The sequence below is a fragment of the Biomphalaria glabrata genome, chromosome 1 (assembly GCF_947242115.1).
Source record: "Biomphalaria glabrata chromosome 1, xgBioGlab47.1, whole genome shotgun sequence".
NCBI classification, from domain to species: Eukaryota; Metazoa; Mollusca; class Gastropoda; family Planorbidae; genus Biomphalaria; species Biomphalaria glabrata.
This window is the reverse complement of record NC_074711.1, coordinates 9,338,473-9,357,306: the sequence shown is the minus strand read 5'-3', so window position 1 is coordinate 9,357,306 and position 18,834 is coordinate 9,338,473. Positions and strand designations below refer to the sequence as shown.

Here is an 18,834-nt window from a genome sequence, read left to right as displayed (position 1 = left end):
ATAATATTATTTATTAATCTTATTCAATGTTCTTTATAGCTTACTATAGATTATTTCTCAAGACTCGATCGATATCAAAGAAGTCACCACACTTTCATAGCAGAACACGCCAAGTCACAAAAGTAGGTAACTCAAGGAATCGTCGTTGTAATTTTGTATTCATGTAAGTGGTGTAAGTTTGAGGTAATGTCCCTTGAGAGTTTTCATAGACAAAAAGGCAAGATTGATTGTGAACTAGATAAGACACGAGACTCAGTACTGGCAGGGACCATGGCTTTATGCTAAAATTGTAAAGCTTAATGGCCATGTCACAATCCTCAGTGCTAGCAACATGGCTGCCTGGTTGGGTGGTTGGCGCGCTGGACTGTCGTTCGTACTCATCGATGGTCCCGGATTCAAACCCTGCCCGCTCCCATTTCCCGTAAGTCTGCGGGAGGTTTGGACTAGGTAGTAAATTATATTCACTTCTGTAGGAACAACCGAAACATGTAAAACATATTACAAACAACAAACATATCCTATTACAAACAAACAAACATATCCTATTACAAACAACAAACATATCTTCTTTCGGGGATCAGTACCAGGAAAAAGAAGAAGAGGCAGACAGAGAAAGCGACAGGTAGACAATATTAAAGAAAAGACAGGCCAGTCATTGAAAGAGTATCTATTCAAGGCTAAAGACATAGAGGAATGGAGAAAAATGGTTGACAAATCAGACGTGGTGCCCCAACGGTTCAACAGACAAATGGATAACTGAAGATCGAGTCTAAAGCTTAGCCTGTGATCAATAAATCAACAAATTAATGAATCTTATATAATCTTATCTTATATAATACACACGTTAATTCAAAAAAGAAGATGATTACGTCCTACTCGTCATGCATTTAGTCATGCATATTAACCATTGATTAAATTCTGCCAAGTCACTGGTTTTCCTGGCTAGCTCAGACAGCCCATTCCATGCTCTAGTAGCACTAGGGAAGAATGAGTATTTGTACAAATTTGTCCTAGCATATGGGACGAGGAATGTGCCTTTATCTTTGTGTCTTTCATAGTATTTTATTAGCGGCCCCCGAAAGGGGAAAAGACGCTATTAGTTTTGTGCGAAATGTCTGTCCGTCTGTCCGTCCGTCCCGTTTAGATCTCGTAAACTAGAAAAGATATTGAAAATCCGACATCACAATATTTTAGACCATTCAAAGTTCTTATGCAACGGCTACTTTTTTTTTTCTGAAAGCGAAAAATCTAATTTTTAAAATCAGTTATGCAAGCAGTTTTTTAAAGAGAAAAAGCTAATTAGTATGCATTATAAGTTAGACCTAAATTAAAACAAATAGTAATCTTATAAACTCCATTTTCGTAAACTTTTTTTTTATTGCGAAATTTTTTTTTTTTTGTTTTTTTGAGCATTCGAATAAGAGATTGGGCCTTTTCAAAACAATTACATCAATTATAAGACTTCAGTTAGGCCAGGAGAGGCGCGGTAGCTGAGCGGTGAAGCGCTTGGCTTCTGAACCGGGGGCCCCGGATTCGAATCCTGGTGAAGACTGGGATTTTCAACTTCGGAATCCTTAGGCGCCTCTGAGTCCACCCAGCTCCAATTGGTACCTGATATTAGTTGGGGAAAAGTAAAGGCGGTTGGTCGTTGTGCTGGCTACATGACACCCTCGTTAACCGTAGGCCACAAAAACAGATGAACTTTACATCATCTGCCCTATAGACCACAAGGTCTGAAAGGGGAACTAGTTAGGCTAGGTTCACATCTAACTTTGCATTCACTTGCACCTATCCTTTGATCTGCTGTACCGTTGGGGCACTACACAAGATCTGTCAACCTTCTTTCTCCATTCTTATCTCTCAATTGTCTTTGATATAATTTCATTTGGATGTTCTTTCTGAAAATATTGAAGACTGCCTGGGTGGACCTCTTCGGGGGACGATTTAGAACCTGTGTTTCCACACAAACTGTCTTTGTAATCTTGTTAAATTTTGTTTTTGTATTTGAAGATTATGGTTCAGTGTTTTATGTATAATTGCTACTTTACTTTTGAGCCTTATGTCCTGAAGGCTTTCTAAATTTAGTGATTTTACTAAAGGTGTTACTCTAGTCAAATGTGAATATTCGTTTGTTATGAATCTCACTGTTCTATTTTGTGTCTGTTCCAGTTTTTTAATGTTTTCTTGAGTTGAGGGGTCCCAAACGGAGGATGCATATTCTATTATTGGCCTAACCAAGGTTAAACTAGCACTGCTACACTAGCGGATCCAGAACTTTGGAGTGGGGGGGGCGATTTTTTTCCAAACCCTAACCCTAACGCCCAGTAAACCCTAACCCTACGCATAAACGTGCATACAGCGCGCGCGCACACACACACACACACACACGCACACACACACACACACACGCACACACACACGCACACACATATATATGTATATATATATATATATATATAAATATGAGAATAAAAAAAGCAGCATTTCTCAACCTTCGGCGAAAACCAAAACAACTGGGGCAGCGCTATAAGGTTCTCTGGTGAAGTTCGGGGCGAAGCGTTTTCTTGCTTTTTTCACTGCAGAAACGCATTCTCCTGACAAGTACAGCTCATTATTCATCAATGGAGTTCGGGGCGAAGCCCCTACGCCATAAGCGTTTTCTTGCTTTTTTTACTGCAGAAACGCATTCTCCTGACAAGTACAGCTCATTATTCATCAATGGAGTTCGGGGCGAAGCCCCGACGCCTAAAGCGTTTTCTTGCATTCTTCATTGCAGAAACGCATTCTCCTGACATCTACAACTCATTACCCATAAATGAAGTTCGCCAAAAGCGTTTTCTTGCATTCTTCTCTGCAGAAACGTATTCTCCTGACATCTACAACTCATTACTCATAAATGGAGTTCGGGGCGAAGCCCCGACGCCAAAAGCGTTTTCTTGCATTCTTCACTGCAGAAACGCATTCACCTGACCTGAAGCTCATTATTCATACTATTAAAAAACGACCTTTCGAATAATGTTGTACTTGAAAAACATTCTAATTTGAATTTATAGACCCATAATACATTGCAAATAAAACCGATTTGTTCCTTGAAAAGATAGGATACCCCACGTATTTAGATTTTTGCTTTGAGGATCGCCGCCGAAAAAAAACTTATTCGATAAATAGTATTCACGAAAACTCTGGTATAAATTGTGAGTTATAGTCCCAAATTTATTTAGCTAGAAAAATATCAGATTGAGTAAAGGTTGGGAAAAGGCGACTATGAAAACGTTATTTGAGTTTAGAACTCATCTCTATCATGACTCTTATACTGAAAAATTTCGTTTGAATTCTAACTTTTCCAATGCAAAGTCTTTCTTAAAATACTTATGATAACTTCATGTGAAATTACAAAAACTCTGTCTGGAAATGGGAATGGCGGTAGAGTGTAAACGATTAATCCTCGCTCCTTTACTAATTTCTGCTAAAGATTGCATTTGGCATTAAAGAATAGGTATGGGGCGACTCGATATAAGAATTTAATTTATAGTATATATAAATTATATTAGTGACAGATTTTTTTAATTTTGTAATTTCTTAACTATAATACAAAAAGAAAAAGTATTGATTTGTCCGATGGGGGAAATGCGATTGCATGTATCGCCCCTCCCACCTGGTACAACCCTTTTTCATTTAAATTTTCTAATGATACAATTTGAGATTAGAGTGTGGTACGACATATTTACAATGGGTCACATATCAATACGTAGTTTATATTATATAGATATTCAACTAATTGTATTCACAAACTATGATTCTCCACAAAAATAGGACCGCCCCCCCAGCACTCAGAGGGCTAGAGTGGGGTGGGCAGTACATGCAATCGCCCCCCCCCCCCTCACCCCACCGAATCGGCCAAAATACCAGAAAGGGAGCGACATAATATAAAATTTATATATTAATTCAACTAATTTTGTTCACAAACTATGATTTCTCAATAAAAACGGACCGCCCCCCCCCTCAAAGGGTTTAGGTGGGAAGGGCAGAAGAGGTATTCGTCCCCTCCCCCCACCAATCGGCAAACAGGGAACGACATAATATAAAGATCGGTTAAAATATCAATAACAAGTTACAAGGATATAGATATTTAATTGATTTTGTTAGCAGGCTGTGATTTCTACCAATAAATTGGACCGCCCCCCCCCCACTCGAAAGTTAAGGGGGGGGGCGGGATTGATACCATCGCGACCCCACCAAATCGGCCAACATACTAGAGGGGGGGGGCGAAATAATCTAAAAATAGGTTGAAATATAAATAATTACTATATATTTTTAACATAAGTAATAAATTCGTATACAAATTGTGTGAATCCTATACTAAAGTTCGTCCGCCCCCCCCCTTCGGGGGGGGGGGGTCGGCCGAGTGGGGGGGGGCGATCGCCCCTACCGCCCCCCCCCCTGGATCCGCCAGTGCACTGCTATAGTCATTTTTTAAATTTAATTTGGTGCTATTAACATACTTTTAGATGTAATCATAACATAAATTGACCTAAACTATTTTACTTCAAACCCGCGATGATCTAGTACTTACAGTGAAGTATTGGGAGATTTGAATTTTCTCTTTACACTTCAAAAAATGGCGTAAGTTCTGTTTATATCTTGTTGTTCTTGTTATTTTTTAAAACAGCCACTCTTTCTTTAAAAAAACAAAACATTTTGGCTAGCAATGGTATCATGTTCTACAAAAAAAAAAAAAAGTAAAGATCCGTTCACTTTTCCTAATAGATTCTATAGTCCTATTTCATGAACGCACAAACGTTAAATGCTTTGGTAGTATAATCCATTAAAAAAAAAAAAAAAAAGCAAGGGCTCTAACGTAGGTAAAGATACATTTTGAAAATTATTATTTTTTTTTGGCGAGGGAGGGGGGATTTTCTACATATTGTGACGACGTTTCTGCGAGCCGGGTGGAAGTACGTCTGGCCCACGGGACGTATTTTGGGCATTACTAATCTAGATCTTTCGTTTATTTAGTCCTTTAATTTAATCATATTAAATTATTATTTATCCTTTGTCACAACTTCTAGATCTAATTACAATGTGGTTTAAATATATTACTTGATCTCTCCAACTCGAATAAGGTAGATCTACAAGGTACAACCCATCTGTCATGGTTTGAAGTAAGAAGAACTAAGATTCTATTCTAATTTGAGCCAACCAATAACACTATATAGGTGGGTGATTTTGCAACTTTTCCTAATATATGTTAGTGATAACTTTTTATGTTTTTGTTTACATTTCTAGAAGATGGCGACCAATCGACATTCTAATAATTGGAACCAAGAAACTAAAATTCGTCTGAACGAAAAGGTCACATCAAATATAAATGATATTGGTTCACTAGCCAGACAAGTCATTAGAGGATCTAAATCAAATGAGGCATGTCTTGTCGAGATAATCACCATCTCCGTGTAATAGATCTACTCATCTGTGACCTAGAATCTATTCTAGATTGAATCTAGATTAGATAGATCTAGATAGATTGTAGAAAGAATGTAGATTGTAGATCTACAATCTAGATCTTTAATTTTATTTATTTATAGAATCTATATTAGAGTCTATAATTAATAGAGTCTAGATCTATATGATTTATATATATGATTATTATTATATGACTATGTCATAGTGACTATGTCACTAAAATAAATAATGAATTAAATATGACTAAAGACAAAGTCAGTGAGTAAAGTGACAAGTCACAAGTGTAAAAATAAAATCAATTAAAAATCATAACTATTAACTATCATTATCAAATAATATCATTCATTGATGATTGATTATGACTCATAGTGATTAACTCTGAGTAGATCTAACTAACTGCAACGGTAACTCTAGACTAAATTGATTAGATTTAGATCTGATTCTGATCTAGAGTCTAGACATTCTAGATGTATACTTATAGATCTAGATAGATGTAGAAAGAATGTAGATTGTAGATCTACAATCTAGATCTTTAATTTTATTTATTTATAGAATCTATATTAGAGTCTATAATTAATAGAGTCTAGATCTATATGATTTATATATATGATTATTATTATATGACTATGTCATAGTGACTATGTCACTAAAATAAATAATGAATTAAATATGACTAAAGACAAAGTCAGTGAGTAAAGTGACAAGTCACAAGTGTAAAAATAAAATCAATTAAAAATCATAACTATTAACTATCATTATCAAATAATATCATTCATTGATGATTGATTATGACTCATAGTGATTAACTCTGAGTAGATCTAACTAACTGCAACGGTAACTCTAGACTAAATTGATTAGATTTAGATCTGATTCTGATCTAGAGTCTAGACATTCTAGATCTATACTTATAGATCTAGATAGATGTAGAAAGAATGTAGATTGTAGATCTACAATCTAGATCTTTAATTTTATTTATTTATAGAATCTATATTAGAGTCTATAATTAATAGAGTCTAGATCTATATGATTTATATATATGATTATTATTATATGACTATGTCATAGTGACTATGTCACTAAAATAAATAATGAATTAAATATGACTAAAGACAAAGTCAGTGAGTAAAGTGACAAGTCACAAGTGTAAAAATAAAATCAATTAAAAATCATAACTATTAACTATCATTATCAAATAATATCATTCATTGATGATTGATTATGACTCATAGTGACTAACTCTGAGTAGATCTAACTAACTTGCAACGGTAACTCTAGACTCTAAATTGATTAGATTTAGATCTGATTCTGATCTAGAGTCTAGACATTCTAGATCTATACTTATAGTCATTACTGTGACTATGGAAATTAGAATAGATTATGAATCATCAGTTACTTTTTTTTTAAATTAGATCTAATTTCATTCAAAGTTTCATACTTGTAACTTTCAGTACAATGAGTATATCTAGATCAAAATTAACTAGATAATCATAAGACTAATAAGTCATACATAAGATACACTAGAATCTACTATCTAGAATCTAGACTCAGTAGATCTAGATCTATAATCTATAATATTCTAGAGAGTCTAGACTAGAGTAGCTAGATCTAGTCAGGTCTTGTTCATGTCTTATGACATATATTTAAATATCTTATTTTATATAATACAGACGTTACTTCAGAAAAGAAGATGATTACGTCATACGAGTCATGCATTTAGTAATGTATGTTAATCAATGACCTAAATTCTGCTAAGTCACTGGTTTTCCTTGCAAGCTCAGGCAACCCATTCCATGCTCTAATAGCACTAGGGAAGAAGGAGTATTTGTACAAATTTCTCCTAGCGTATGGGATGAGGAATGTGCCTTTATCTTTGTGTCTTTCTGAGTATTTTATTAGATTTTATTTTGTATTTGAAGATTATGAATGATGGTTCACTGTTCAGTGTTTTATGTATAATTGCTACTTTACTTTTGAGTCTTCTGTCCTGAAGGCTTTCTAAATTTAATGATTTTACTAAAGGTGTTACTCTAGTAAAATATGAATATTTGTTTGTTAGGAATCTCACTACTCTATTTTGTGTCTGTTCCACTTTCTTAATGTTTTCTTGAGTTGAGGGGTCCCAAACAGAGGATGCATATTATATTATTGGCCTAACCAAGGTTAAATAACATTTTAGTTTTATGTTCTTGTTTGATTTATAGAAATTTCTTTAAATAAACCCTTATGCTTTGTTTGATTTTTTTGATAGTTTCATCAATATGGGGATTCCATGACACCTAGGTATTTTGCGTTTTTAGTCAGTGTTACTGGTTTACCATGAATAAGATAAGTGGAATTAATTTGCTTTATGTCACAGATTACATTATAGAATTGTGTGTACATTTCACACTTGAAAGAAATATAAGCCCTCGACATGAGCCTCGGGATTTACCCCTCAAATTTAGACACTTGACAGCACGTCAGGATTTACCCAAGGGACGTGATTAGTATGTTTGAAATCTATTGGTTGATTTGAAATTAAACAAAGACATTTTTTTAAAAAAGAGTTAGCGCCAGAGAATTGGCGGGAGTAAGAAAGTAACGCCAGTCGATAAAATAATTGGTTAGTAGACAGTCACGTTTCTAAGAGCTCTGTTTGAAAAGCCTTTGTAATATGTTTCATGCTCATTGATTTGTAATTTGTACATAAACGGTACTTACGTTGTATTTAAATAAAGTTCCGGAGTTTTGTTTTATCAAAGAATCGTCAATTGTGATTCTAGATCGTCATTTTTGTTAACTATTGAATTCAAGTAAAATCCCCGGCATAACAACACATCATACCATCTGCATGTTGTTACATCTGGCACTCTCCAACTAATAAAAGTTCATGGACAACTTTTAACGAAATTTATTCAAGATCTAGGACCAATTTCTAAAACTCTTCAAAGGAACTTCATTCTTATTTAACGGAGGACAGAATTTCTGTGTTTAACAGGTCAGTTGGTTATCGATAATTCTTTTATAAAGATTTTCGTTAGAGTTACGTCTAACTCACGAAATCCATTATTACATGTAATTGGCAAAAGGAATAAGACCAATATACATAATAACTGGCAATATAAAAGACCAGTAAAGCAAATAACTGGCAATATAAAAGACCAGTAAATCAAATAACTGGCATTATAAAAAAGACCAGTAAATCAAATAACTGGCATTATAAAGAAGACCAGTAAATAATCATTTGTGCAGCACAAAGCAAACAGAAGACCAGATTTAACCAACTGTTAAACCAGTAAAAAGTACTCGGCTCAATAGATCTATATATTCAATCATACGACTCCAGTAACTACAAGTCTACTGTCAAGAATTTATTAGCAAATTGAGGCTTCAAGAACTTTGTCACTAGATCTATATTATTATTATATCTGAGATAAAGCCAAAATCCAGATATTGAACATTTTGCTCCAATACAAGAAACTAACAAAAAAATTAAATAAGGCTTCCGGTTCTAGAACACAACGACTCCAGTAGTACTTCTACTGTAAAACAAAGTTCTACTTCATAGCCAGTTACGGCATAACTAACATTGATTTGTTATATTCAAAACGTTACTATATTTCTACATTCCAAGTTGGTATATTTTTCAACATGTCTCCAAAGACAAGAACACAAAGATGGTTAGAATTATTTGACATAGCTAAAGAAAAACAAGTACCTAAACCAGATGAATGGGTTCATCGACAGGAAGAAAAAGAATATCAAGAGCAAGAATCTGAAAAACAAAGGCAAGACGCTGAAAAACAAAGGCAACATGAAAAAGAAAAAATGGAATTCGAAAAACAAAAGAATGAAAATAAAGAAAGCATTCCAATTCAAGGTCACTCAAATATGTTTGACAAATACAGATTAATGAACAAAATATCGGCTTTCAGCGAAAACATTGACAATATGGACTCGTATCTCATAAGATTTGAAGAAATAGCTACAACATCCGGTCTACCTGAAGCACATTGGTCGAGCTCACTCCTCACCCTTTTGACTGGCAAAGCTGTCAACATTTGCTCACAACTGTCCATCAATGAACGCAGCACTTACTCTGATATCAAGGAAGCTCTACTGCGCCAATACGGAGCAACTTCAGCCAACTATAGAAAGAAATTCTATAATGAAAGGCCACAGCAAAATGATGATCCTCAAATTTTTGTAGCTAATATGTCAATGTGGTTTGATAGATGGGTATCCATGGCAAAAATAGAAGAAAGTTACCAAGCTCTTCGTCAACATATTATTATCGACAACATTACCCATGCTCACTCAGAAGATATTCAATCCTACATTATAGAGAGAAATCCTACTGATATACAGACATTAACCAAGATCATCAGACAATATAAAGCAGCCTATCCAAACAAGTCAGTCAAACCATCTGTTGAAGAAAATTTTATCTGCTTTGCTCAAGACAAAAATGCAAGATATAAGTCAGATGACAAAGTTAAATGCAACAAATTTCATAAACTAGGGCATTTTACGTCTCAATGCCGCAGCAGAACCACAGAATGTTCATTTTGCCATAAAAAGGGTCACCAAACTCATGAATGTTGGAAAAAACAGGCAGTCTCCAAAAATCTAAATTTTGATAGACCCACATCACCAACTCAAAGATACAGCAATAGAGAGCAATACAATCTCAACAAAACACCTGGAAATAATAAACCAGATAACAAACCTCGCTACAGAAGTCATTCACAGGACTCCAGACCACAATATATGCCAAACAGAAGCTATTGCAATGAGCATTCAACTATGACAGTCATTGCAAAGTCCAACGGTCTCAAATTTTATCCAGGCTTTGTAGGAGACAAGAAGGTGGAAGTTCTTCGTGACACCGGAAGCACGTCCACATTAGTACATGAACGCTTCGTACACGCAAACCATTTCACAGGCAACCACGTCCAAGCCACTGCCTTCAACGGAACTGTCAGCAAGTTACCTGAAGCCATCATTTATGTTACTACACCATTCTTCAGTGGTCAAACAAAAGCATTAGTAACACCCAATCTACCAGTGGACCTAATCATTGGAAACATAGAAGGAGTTAAAGAATGCACTCCTCAAGAACTTACTGAATGGACAAATGCCATAGAGCAAGGTCAAAAATGTTTGGCAGTAATGACAAGATCCATGTCCAGACAACAAGAACATTTGGCACCTGAACAAGTTAGCCAAAATAATCACACGGCTACCTCAGTTACTCAAGTTATGCAGAATGCAACAGAACCAGTTACTAGTCCAGTAGCCAGCAACAATCAAGAACATTCAACATGGACACCCCCAGTTACATCAAGCCCATCCCTACCGGTCATAAGTCCACCTCCAATTCCCAAATGTCCATTGTTGAACTTTGAAGAAGGTACCACAAGCCCAGAACAAAATGAAAGAGCCATATCATATCTTGCAGTCATACCAGAAGAAGATGAAAATGACACGTCTGAATTTGACGACATCAATATGCCACAAACAACTACCAAACAAACTGAATTTTGGCAAGACATCAAACTCAATTCAATGAGCACCGCAAAAGCAGAAAGAACTGACTACCATTCTCAAAGAAAATTCAGACATATTTACAGATGTTCCAGGCAAAACGTCAATTGCGGAACACAATATAATACTTACTGATTCCAAGCCTACAAAAGCAAGACCTTATCCATTACCAGTACACTACAGAGACTTTCTTAAACAAGAAATTAACCAACTATTAGAGCAAGGAATCATTGAACATTCCAACTCTCCATATGCTGCACCAATAGTTCTTGTCTAACGGAAGCAAACGACAACTCCAAGAATGTGTGTCGACTTCAGACAGTTGAATAAAATAACCCAACTCGACTCATATCCTATGCCAAATCCTGAAGATCTTATGACCAAATTTTCAGAGGCAAAGTTCTTCACCAAAATAGACCTATCCAGAGGTTATTACCAAATACCAGTCAGACAAGAATGCAAACAGTTTACGGCATTCACCACAGCTTATGGACTATTCCATTTCAACTTCATGCCATTTGGTCTAGTCAACGCCAGCAGCACCTTTAATAGAGCCATTCACAGCATACTAGGCAATCGCTGACACAGTGTCATATATAGATGACATTTGCATATTCCATAAGACATGGAACGAACATATCAAAGGACTACAAGAAGTCTTCAGCATACTGAAACAACATGGTTTTACCATAAAGCCTAGTAAGGTAGAACTAGCCATGTCAGAAATATCCTTCCTGGGTTATAAAGTCAGCTACAATTCGCTGAGACCTCAAGAGAACATTATTCAACGCATACTAGACATCAAAGTCCCCACCAGTAAAAAGCAAGTGAGAAGTATTTTGGGTCTGTGTAATTTCTACAGACATTTCATACCAGGTTACACAGCACTCATAGCTCCATTGATTGAACTCACTAAGAAAGGACAACCAACGAAGATTCCATGGTCTACAAAGTTACATACCACTATTGAGAACATTAAAGCTGAATTCTCAAGAGACACTATTCTCAAACTTCCGAATCCAGAGAAGCAATTTTACCTCACCACAGATGCTTCATCTTCAGCTATAGGTGCATGCCTAATGCAGAAATACCAAGACACTTCACAGAAATGCCAAGTGACTTTGCACCCAGTATTTTTCATCAGCAGGAAGTTGTCACCAGCTCAAACCAGATACTCAACCATCGAACGTGAATGTCTAGCCATTGTATGGGCCATAGCCAAGTTCTCCAGATATCTACTAGGTGCTCATTTCACACTCCTAACTGATCATGCACCACTAGCATTTCTGAACTCAAAGAAGTTAGCGAACAGTCGTTTAACTCGTTGGAGTCTACAACTCACAGACTACCAATTTGAGGTCAAGACAATTCCTGGACGTGAGAATGTCTTCGCTGACACACTTTCCAGATGTATTTAATTCTTAACATAATTGTATATATATTTTTCTTCCACAGGTGTAGTATATCAGTTTTGTATTGTCATATTTTAATTTCATCATAAGGCACCATGAAGAGAAGTAACCTATTCAATTCAAGATTTAATTTATCCAAGTATTATGCTTTATACAACTTTTGATATTGTTCATGACAAGCATTGTCTCATTTTCATAACCACTTGAATAGTGAGACAGGTGTTCAAAGTCATCAATAATTTTATTCACTGCATTTACATTTTTTTTTATTATTGTTGTTATCTCCAAGTTGACTTTATTTTGTCATATGTTTTACCTCAACCATTTTTCTATAATTTCATGTATGGTATTTTGTGTATATTTAAATAATTTTAATACATATGAGCATTTCTATTACCATACAAATGCTAAATGGAGGGGGGGGTAATATGTCACAGATTACATTATAGAATTGTGTGTACATTTCACACTTGAAAGAAATATAAGCCCTCGACATGAGCCTCGGGATTTACCCCTCAAATTTAGACACTTGACAGCACGTCAGGATTTACCCAAGGGACGTGATTAGTATGTTTGAAATCTATTGGTTGATTTGAAATTAAACAAAGACATTTTTTTAAAAAAGAGTTAGCGCCAGAGAATTGGCGGGAGTAAGAAAGTAATGCCAGTCGATAAAATAATTGGTTAGTAGACAGTCACGTTTCTAAGAGCTCTGTTTGAAAAGCCTTTGTAATATGTTTCATGCTCATTGATTTGTAATTTGTACATAAACGGTACTTACGTTGTATTTAAATAAAGTTCCGGAGTTTTGTTTTATCAAAGAATCGTCAATTGTGATTCTAGATCGTCATTTTTGTTAACTATTGAATTCAAGTAAAATCCCCGGCATAACAACACATCATACCATCTGCATGTTGTTACACTTTAGTTTTTTTGTTTGTTACTCTTAATAACTGACATTTTTCTGGGTGGAAAGACATGCTCCAATTGGATTCAAATTTCTGTAATTCATCTAATTCTATTTGTAAAATTTCTGTATCTTGTGTTTTTTTTTATTGCTCTATATATTATGCAATCGTCTGCGAATAATCTGACTTTTGTTCCTGAACTAATGCAATTAGGTAAATCATTTATGTAAATTAAAAAATAGTAGTAGACCTAAGACTGTTCCGTGAGGTACGCCTGAGTTTACTGTTATTGGTATTGATTTAGAGCCATTTATTATTCCAGTTTGTTCTCTCCTTATCAGAAAATCTTTAATCCACTGATGCAATAGACCATCAATGCCAAAATATTTAAAAAAATTTAAGCAAACTATGGTGGTGAACTTTGTCAAAAGCTTTGGAAAAATCTAGTAAGATAGCATCTATTTGCTCACTGTTATCTATACCTTTTGAAAAATCATTAAATAGTCTTATTAGTTGTGTTTCACATGATCTATATTTCCTAAAGCCATGTTGGTATGGAGTAAGGACATTATGTTTATCTAAGTGGTTTACAAATTATGTGTTCTAGGATCTTACATGTGATACTGGTCTGTAGTTTCCTGGGTCAGATTTTTGTGCTTTTTTAAATAGGGGGAGTGACATTAGCTTCTTTCCAGTCCCTTGGTACTCTGCCCTGGTTAAGAGATGCCTGAAAAAGTATTTTGAACACTGGTGCTAGCTCATTGGTTAGTTCTTTGAGTAATCTAGCATCTCAAAAGATGAGGGAAGTTTGCAGTCTTTATGATGGATTAAATGAGCAATCGAAACATGCCATATATGACATTTATTTTGTTGAAAGTCAAACAAACATGAGAAGAAACTGTCTTTACAGAGGCTCTGAATACTGACTTGATTAAAACATGTCAGTTTCTCTTATCTTCAGAAATGTAACTTTAATAAATCTATATTTTTCCAGATTTGATGATTGTCTTAGCTTGATTTGTATGTTCTGGTACCGGGTAGCTAACATAATTATTATCACAAGCACTTCCCTGGAAAGTTTCACAAAAAAATGTTTCTCTCATTATGTGCTACATGATTATCATGAAAGTTGTGTATTGTAAACTTTACCATGACCTTCAGAGAAAATAGAATTATATGCTACTTCATTGTAATATACTGGGTGCGTCAAAAAAATGTATACACACTTTGAACTGTCATAGACAATTTATTTCCCGTTCTACAATTCTGAATTTCTGGACATGGAAAGCTTAATGTCCAATTGGAAAAATAAGCTTTAATTTAAAAAGTCACTAGTTGTCATTCAACACTAATTTACCTCTAGAGTTTACAGACTCTTGTGGGTTTTCTTTAGTTTTAATTTATTGTGACAAATACTAGCTGATATTTTTTTGTTTAATCATTATTTTTTTTAATCATCTTCAGTTTTTAGCCCAAGCAGCTAAGAACTTTGCATCACAAGAAAACTGTATCCAGAATTCTTATGAAGTAAGTCACAGCATTGTTTGTTTGTTTCTCACCACTTTATATAATGCCAGATAGTATAAGCTAATGCCAAGCTCCAACCAAATATCAAATTATGCTAGTCATTGGCACTGTTATTGATATTGTTATATCATAATATCATATGGAATGACTTTGAAGTTGGGCTCAATCACTGGTGGCAAGAAAATGATGAAAAGTTTACAAGCATCGTTATGTTGGGCCTTATGCTTGTACCAAAATAGCTAGATGAAGGTTAACCATATATATGTATTTTTTCAACCCCTAACAAGCTACTTAAGACATGCTTTAATTTGTTTGTTACACAACTCTTATAACCAATCAAGTGAAACATCCAAGTATATAGTTTGTTTTTTCAGTTCATCATCATCAAACTCCATTTGAGTGAGGGCTTGAGAGGCTCAGATTCTCTCTTGCAAAAGCCCTGCCTGGACAGAAACCCTGCTGTATTGCGTAGAGCATACATGTCACCATACAGGTCGAGAATTTTTGGTTTCCCAGACCTGTCGAGACAGAGATTAGCAAGTCTGGGGCAGTCAAACAGAATATGAGGCATGGTTTCCTCTTTTTCCCTGCAGTGGGGGCACCGTGAATCGAAATTTGGCCACAGCCGTGAGAAATATGAGCCAACAGGACAGTGGCCTGTCCTGCACTGTGCTTTAATAGCTTACTCAAGCCTGGACAGCCTCCAGCACGGGAAAGTGTGGTCAGTGCACCTTATGCTCTCCCAGACTCCGCTGGCTTTTTGGGACTTGTCCCAGCACTCAAACCACTTTTCCATTTCTGTTTTTTTACATGCTTTAATTTGTTTGTTACAGAACTCTTAAAACAAATCAAGTGAAACATCTAAGTAGATAGTTTGATTTTTCAGTTAGCAGTTGTTATTTTTATACCCGTACCGGTAATAATAGTAATGAAGTTTGATTTTTCAGTTAGCAGTTGTTATTTTTATACCCATACCGGTAATAATAGTAATGAATAGAGGACATGTCCTCCATTAGCCATATGTCTGGTGATAACCAAGTGGTTTGTTCAGTCCCTAGAAGTACTTAGTACCTTGTTCAACTGTTGTTTTTTTTTATATGTAAGTTAATTAAAAGGTATTTCTAAAGATAAATCTTTGAGTATGGTATAATTCTTCAAAATGATTTCTTTTTCTTCTTTTTTTTTTTTGCAGACAATGAGAAAAATGGATCTTCTTCGATCACAACTGGAATTCCAGTAAGTATTTAAGTTACAATTGTTATTTAAATAAAAATGAATTCTATTTAAATTTGTAAAAATAAACCATTATGTTACTTTATGAAATAACATTCTTGGAGCTTTTGGCCATGGAGAAAGAAAAAAAAAATTATTTCCATGTAGAATTTTATATTTTTGTTTTCCCACATGACCAGTGCTTCCCAACATCTTTCTGGATGTCTATCAAAAAAAGAACAATATCAATGGAAGACTTGAAATTTGTTCAAGTCATTACGAGGTTTTTAAATGTCTGCAGAAATATTTGTTCATGCAAATTATAGTTTGTTTTTGATGCCCATCAAAAAGTATAACAAAAATATTCTTGCCTCTGTCTTTATCAAAGTTTATGCATAGTTTATCTTCTAGAAATACTGCCACCTAATGGCTATAAAGAACTGCACCCAATTCAAACTTCATCCTATCTAAAATAAAAATCAACTTTAATTTTAAATCAGCTGGTAATTTAATACATGACTTCAAATGATGTTGATGGCTTTATTGAAATTATTCATGATATATGATAAACTAAATGAGATTGAAGATAAGTGACTGTTTGTGAAGATTGAATGGTACAGGTACAACTATATATGGTTTTTGTTCATCATGTTGTCTCAAGATGAAACCACAGCACGCAATCCTTGTTGCTTACTGGTATCTTCTTCGTTGCAATACTGGTATCTGTCTTGTCTTTTTGGGTCAGTATCATTTTCTTTAAAACCAGCATCACCTGTATCAGTTGAGCCGTCATTGGACAATACATCTATAGGTGTCCAAGCAACAGAAATTTTTGGATTAATAGCACCTTGATCAGACAATCCAACAAATATCACAAGGGCCCACATGCTGGACATTGAGCAGTACAGATATCTAGTGTGCGTGTATTACGATTATTATTTGTAAATTACCAGGACCAGTAACATTTTTCTAACATTTTCAATTTTTATATCATAGCACTAAATTATTAAAACAATGTCCCTCTTAATATTTTCAGATATTCAGCAATAGAAAGAAGGTATGTTTAAATCAGCGTTGTTTTTTTATTTATAGTATTAATACTAATACTGGTATGTACTTTTTTGTTTAATATTCAAAATAGAAATGAAGCTATTGTTTGTATTTCACAGCTTGCTGTCCCTGGATGAAGTACAAGATCAGATTGCGTCTATAAGTCATTGAATGCTCACCATGAATTCCTAGCACCTTGATCCAATGGATATTTTGATTAGATCAAACATAAAATCTTAAAAAAAAAACAAAAAACATTGAGCCTTCTGTCCTTTTAAAAGCATTGCTACATGCTAGCATGAGATGGGAATACATTTAGTCCAGCTATCTGACGCTTGTCAGTTATCATCACTAAATGAAAGAGTTTGTTGGGGCTTATGTTTGTTGACAGCTACATTTGTCTGATTTATTAACACTATAATCTAGTCATGACACAAATACAGGGCAACAATTAATATTAACATGAAATGAATTAAAGCATTAAAACTTTTTTTCACAAGATTTTTTAAATAATAAATAATGTTAAACACTTCATTTACATGCCTTTTTTTTTTTTTTTTTTTTTTTTTTTTTTTAAATTCCAATTTATTTAATGCTTTCATATATGCATGTGTGTTCATATATAGGTACAGTACCGGTATTACAAATTTAGAAACTAGGAATAGTGCTGGCTGTCAGAGACTGCATACCTACTCAGGATATTAGGATGTCTTGGAATAGAATGGTCATAATGTCTGCCTATTGTGCTGTCTACACAGTACTGGTACTTTTTTTTTCCCCCTTTTTATTGGTCACATAAAGGTTATACACCAGCTTATTGTATTGAAAATATGAATTTTACTCAGAAACTTCCTGATCAACCTTATTTCTTCACTAGCTTTAAAACACTTTAAATAATATTACTTTTGTCTAAATAAGGGTTTAGGATACAGCAAAGAATATTTTTGCCAAATAGTATTTATGAATAATTTAAATTGGATTGTTTCCCCTGCATTAAAAAAAAAAGACCATACAAGTAAAGTAATCCTTCTTTTATTACTATTCCTTTAAACTTGCAAATTCTTCATTGGAAAAACAAGTCCAGAAGCAAAGAACATAGTTTCTTGAAAATGGCTCTAATAATTTTCCTGGAAAATTGACTGGTTGATGTATATCTGGAAAAGTAATTACGGTAGTAACAAATTGTCCACACTGGGAAAACTCTAGCTTGAATTATTTTTTTTAATATTTAATTTGGTCTAGATAATCTTTATAAGACATAGCAGATATTTCTGCTGTCTTTATTAAATAGTTAAATAAATAGACATTTAGAAACATTTGGCACAGTCTCGTAATTTTATAGAGTATATTTTTATATTTTTAAAAAATCACCATACAAAGGTTGTTGTCAGCTGTATAAAGGAAGAATTGTTTTTTTGTTTCTAATTATACCAGTACTTGTGTTTCAACATGGGAGGAATTATTTTTCTGTGTAGTTCCATGGGTAAAAATAAATGTATGTGGCAGTAAAGAAAATTATATTTTTGTTATAATTCATTTAGCTGTACATATTGTTAGTTGAATTTTGTGAAAATAATAAAATAATATGTTACAAATTAATGTGTTTTGTCTTAAGTAACAAATTTTATTTTCAGTTTTTTTTATTTTGATAAGTAGTAAACAGTATCAAGAAATATACAGATACCTGTACTCAATCTATACAAATCTTACATCAAATCTTTCCATAAATTCTACAT

At 34.3% G+C, this 18,834-nt stretch overlaps 1 protein-coding gene across 3 annotated transcripts; it reads left to right on the top strand.

Moving 5' to 3' along the window:
- Positions 1 to 15: 15 nt before the first annotated feature.
- On the top strand, positions 16 to 18,452 carry LOC106079078 (BLOC-1-related complex subunit 7-like). 3 transcript variants are annotated; one of them, XM_056020712.1, is made up of 5 exons: positions 5,233 to 5,421; positions 14,774 to 14,836; positions 16,029 to 16,072; positions 17,085 to 17,105; positions 17,218 to 18,452. In XM_056020712.1, the coding sequence occupies exons 1-5, from the start codon at positions 5,290 to 5,292 to the stop codon at positions 17,267 to 17,269; spliced, it is 312 nt and encodes a 103-aa protein (XP_055876687.1). In that variant the 5' UTR covers positions 5,233 to 5,289; the 3' UTR covers positions 17,270 to 18,452. The 3 variants fall into 3 exon arrangements, 1 of the variants encoding a protein (XP_055876687.1); XR_008776632.1 differs by lacking the exons at positions 5,233 to 5,421; positions 17,085 to 17,105; positions 17,218 to 18,452 and adding exons at positions 16 to 126; positions 5,128 to 5,216 and having other exon boundaries at positions 16,029 to 16,071; XR_008776631.1 differs by lacking the exons at positions 5,233 to 5,421; positions 17,085 to 17,105; positions 17,218 to 18,452 and adding an exon at positions 4,940 to 5,216 and having other exon boundaries at positions 16,029 to 16,071.
- Positions 18,453 to 18,834: the final 382 nt, after the last annotated feature.

Bases quoted from the DNA above. Each gene is read 5' to 3' on its own strand.
- LOC106079078 (XM_056020712.1), top strand. From the start codon at position 5,290: ATGGCGACCAATCGACATTCTAATAATTGGAACCAAGAAACTAAAATT. The intron at 5,422-14,773 runs GCATGTCTTGTC...AATCATCTTCAG, and splicing joins GAGGATCTAAATCAAATGAG to TTTTTAGCCCAAGCAGCTAA. The intron at 14,837-16,028 runs GTAAGTCACAGC...TTTTTTTTGCAG, and splicing joins GTATCCAGAATTCTTATGAA to ACAATGAGAAAAATGGATCT.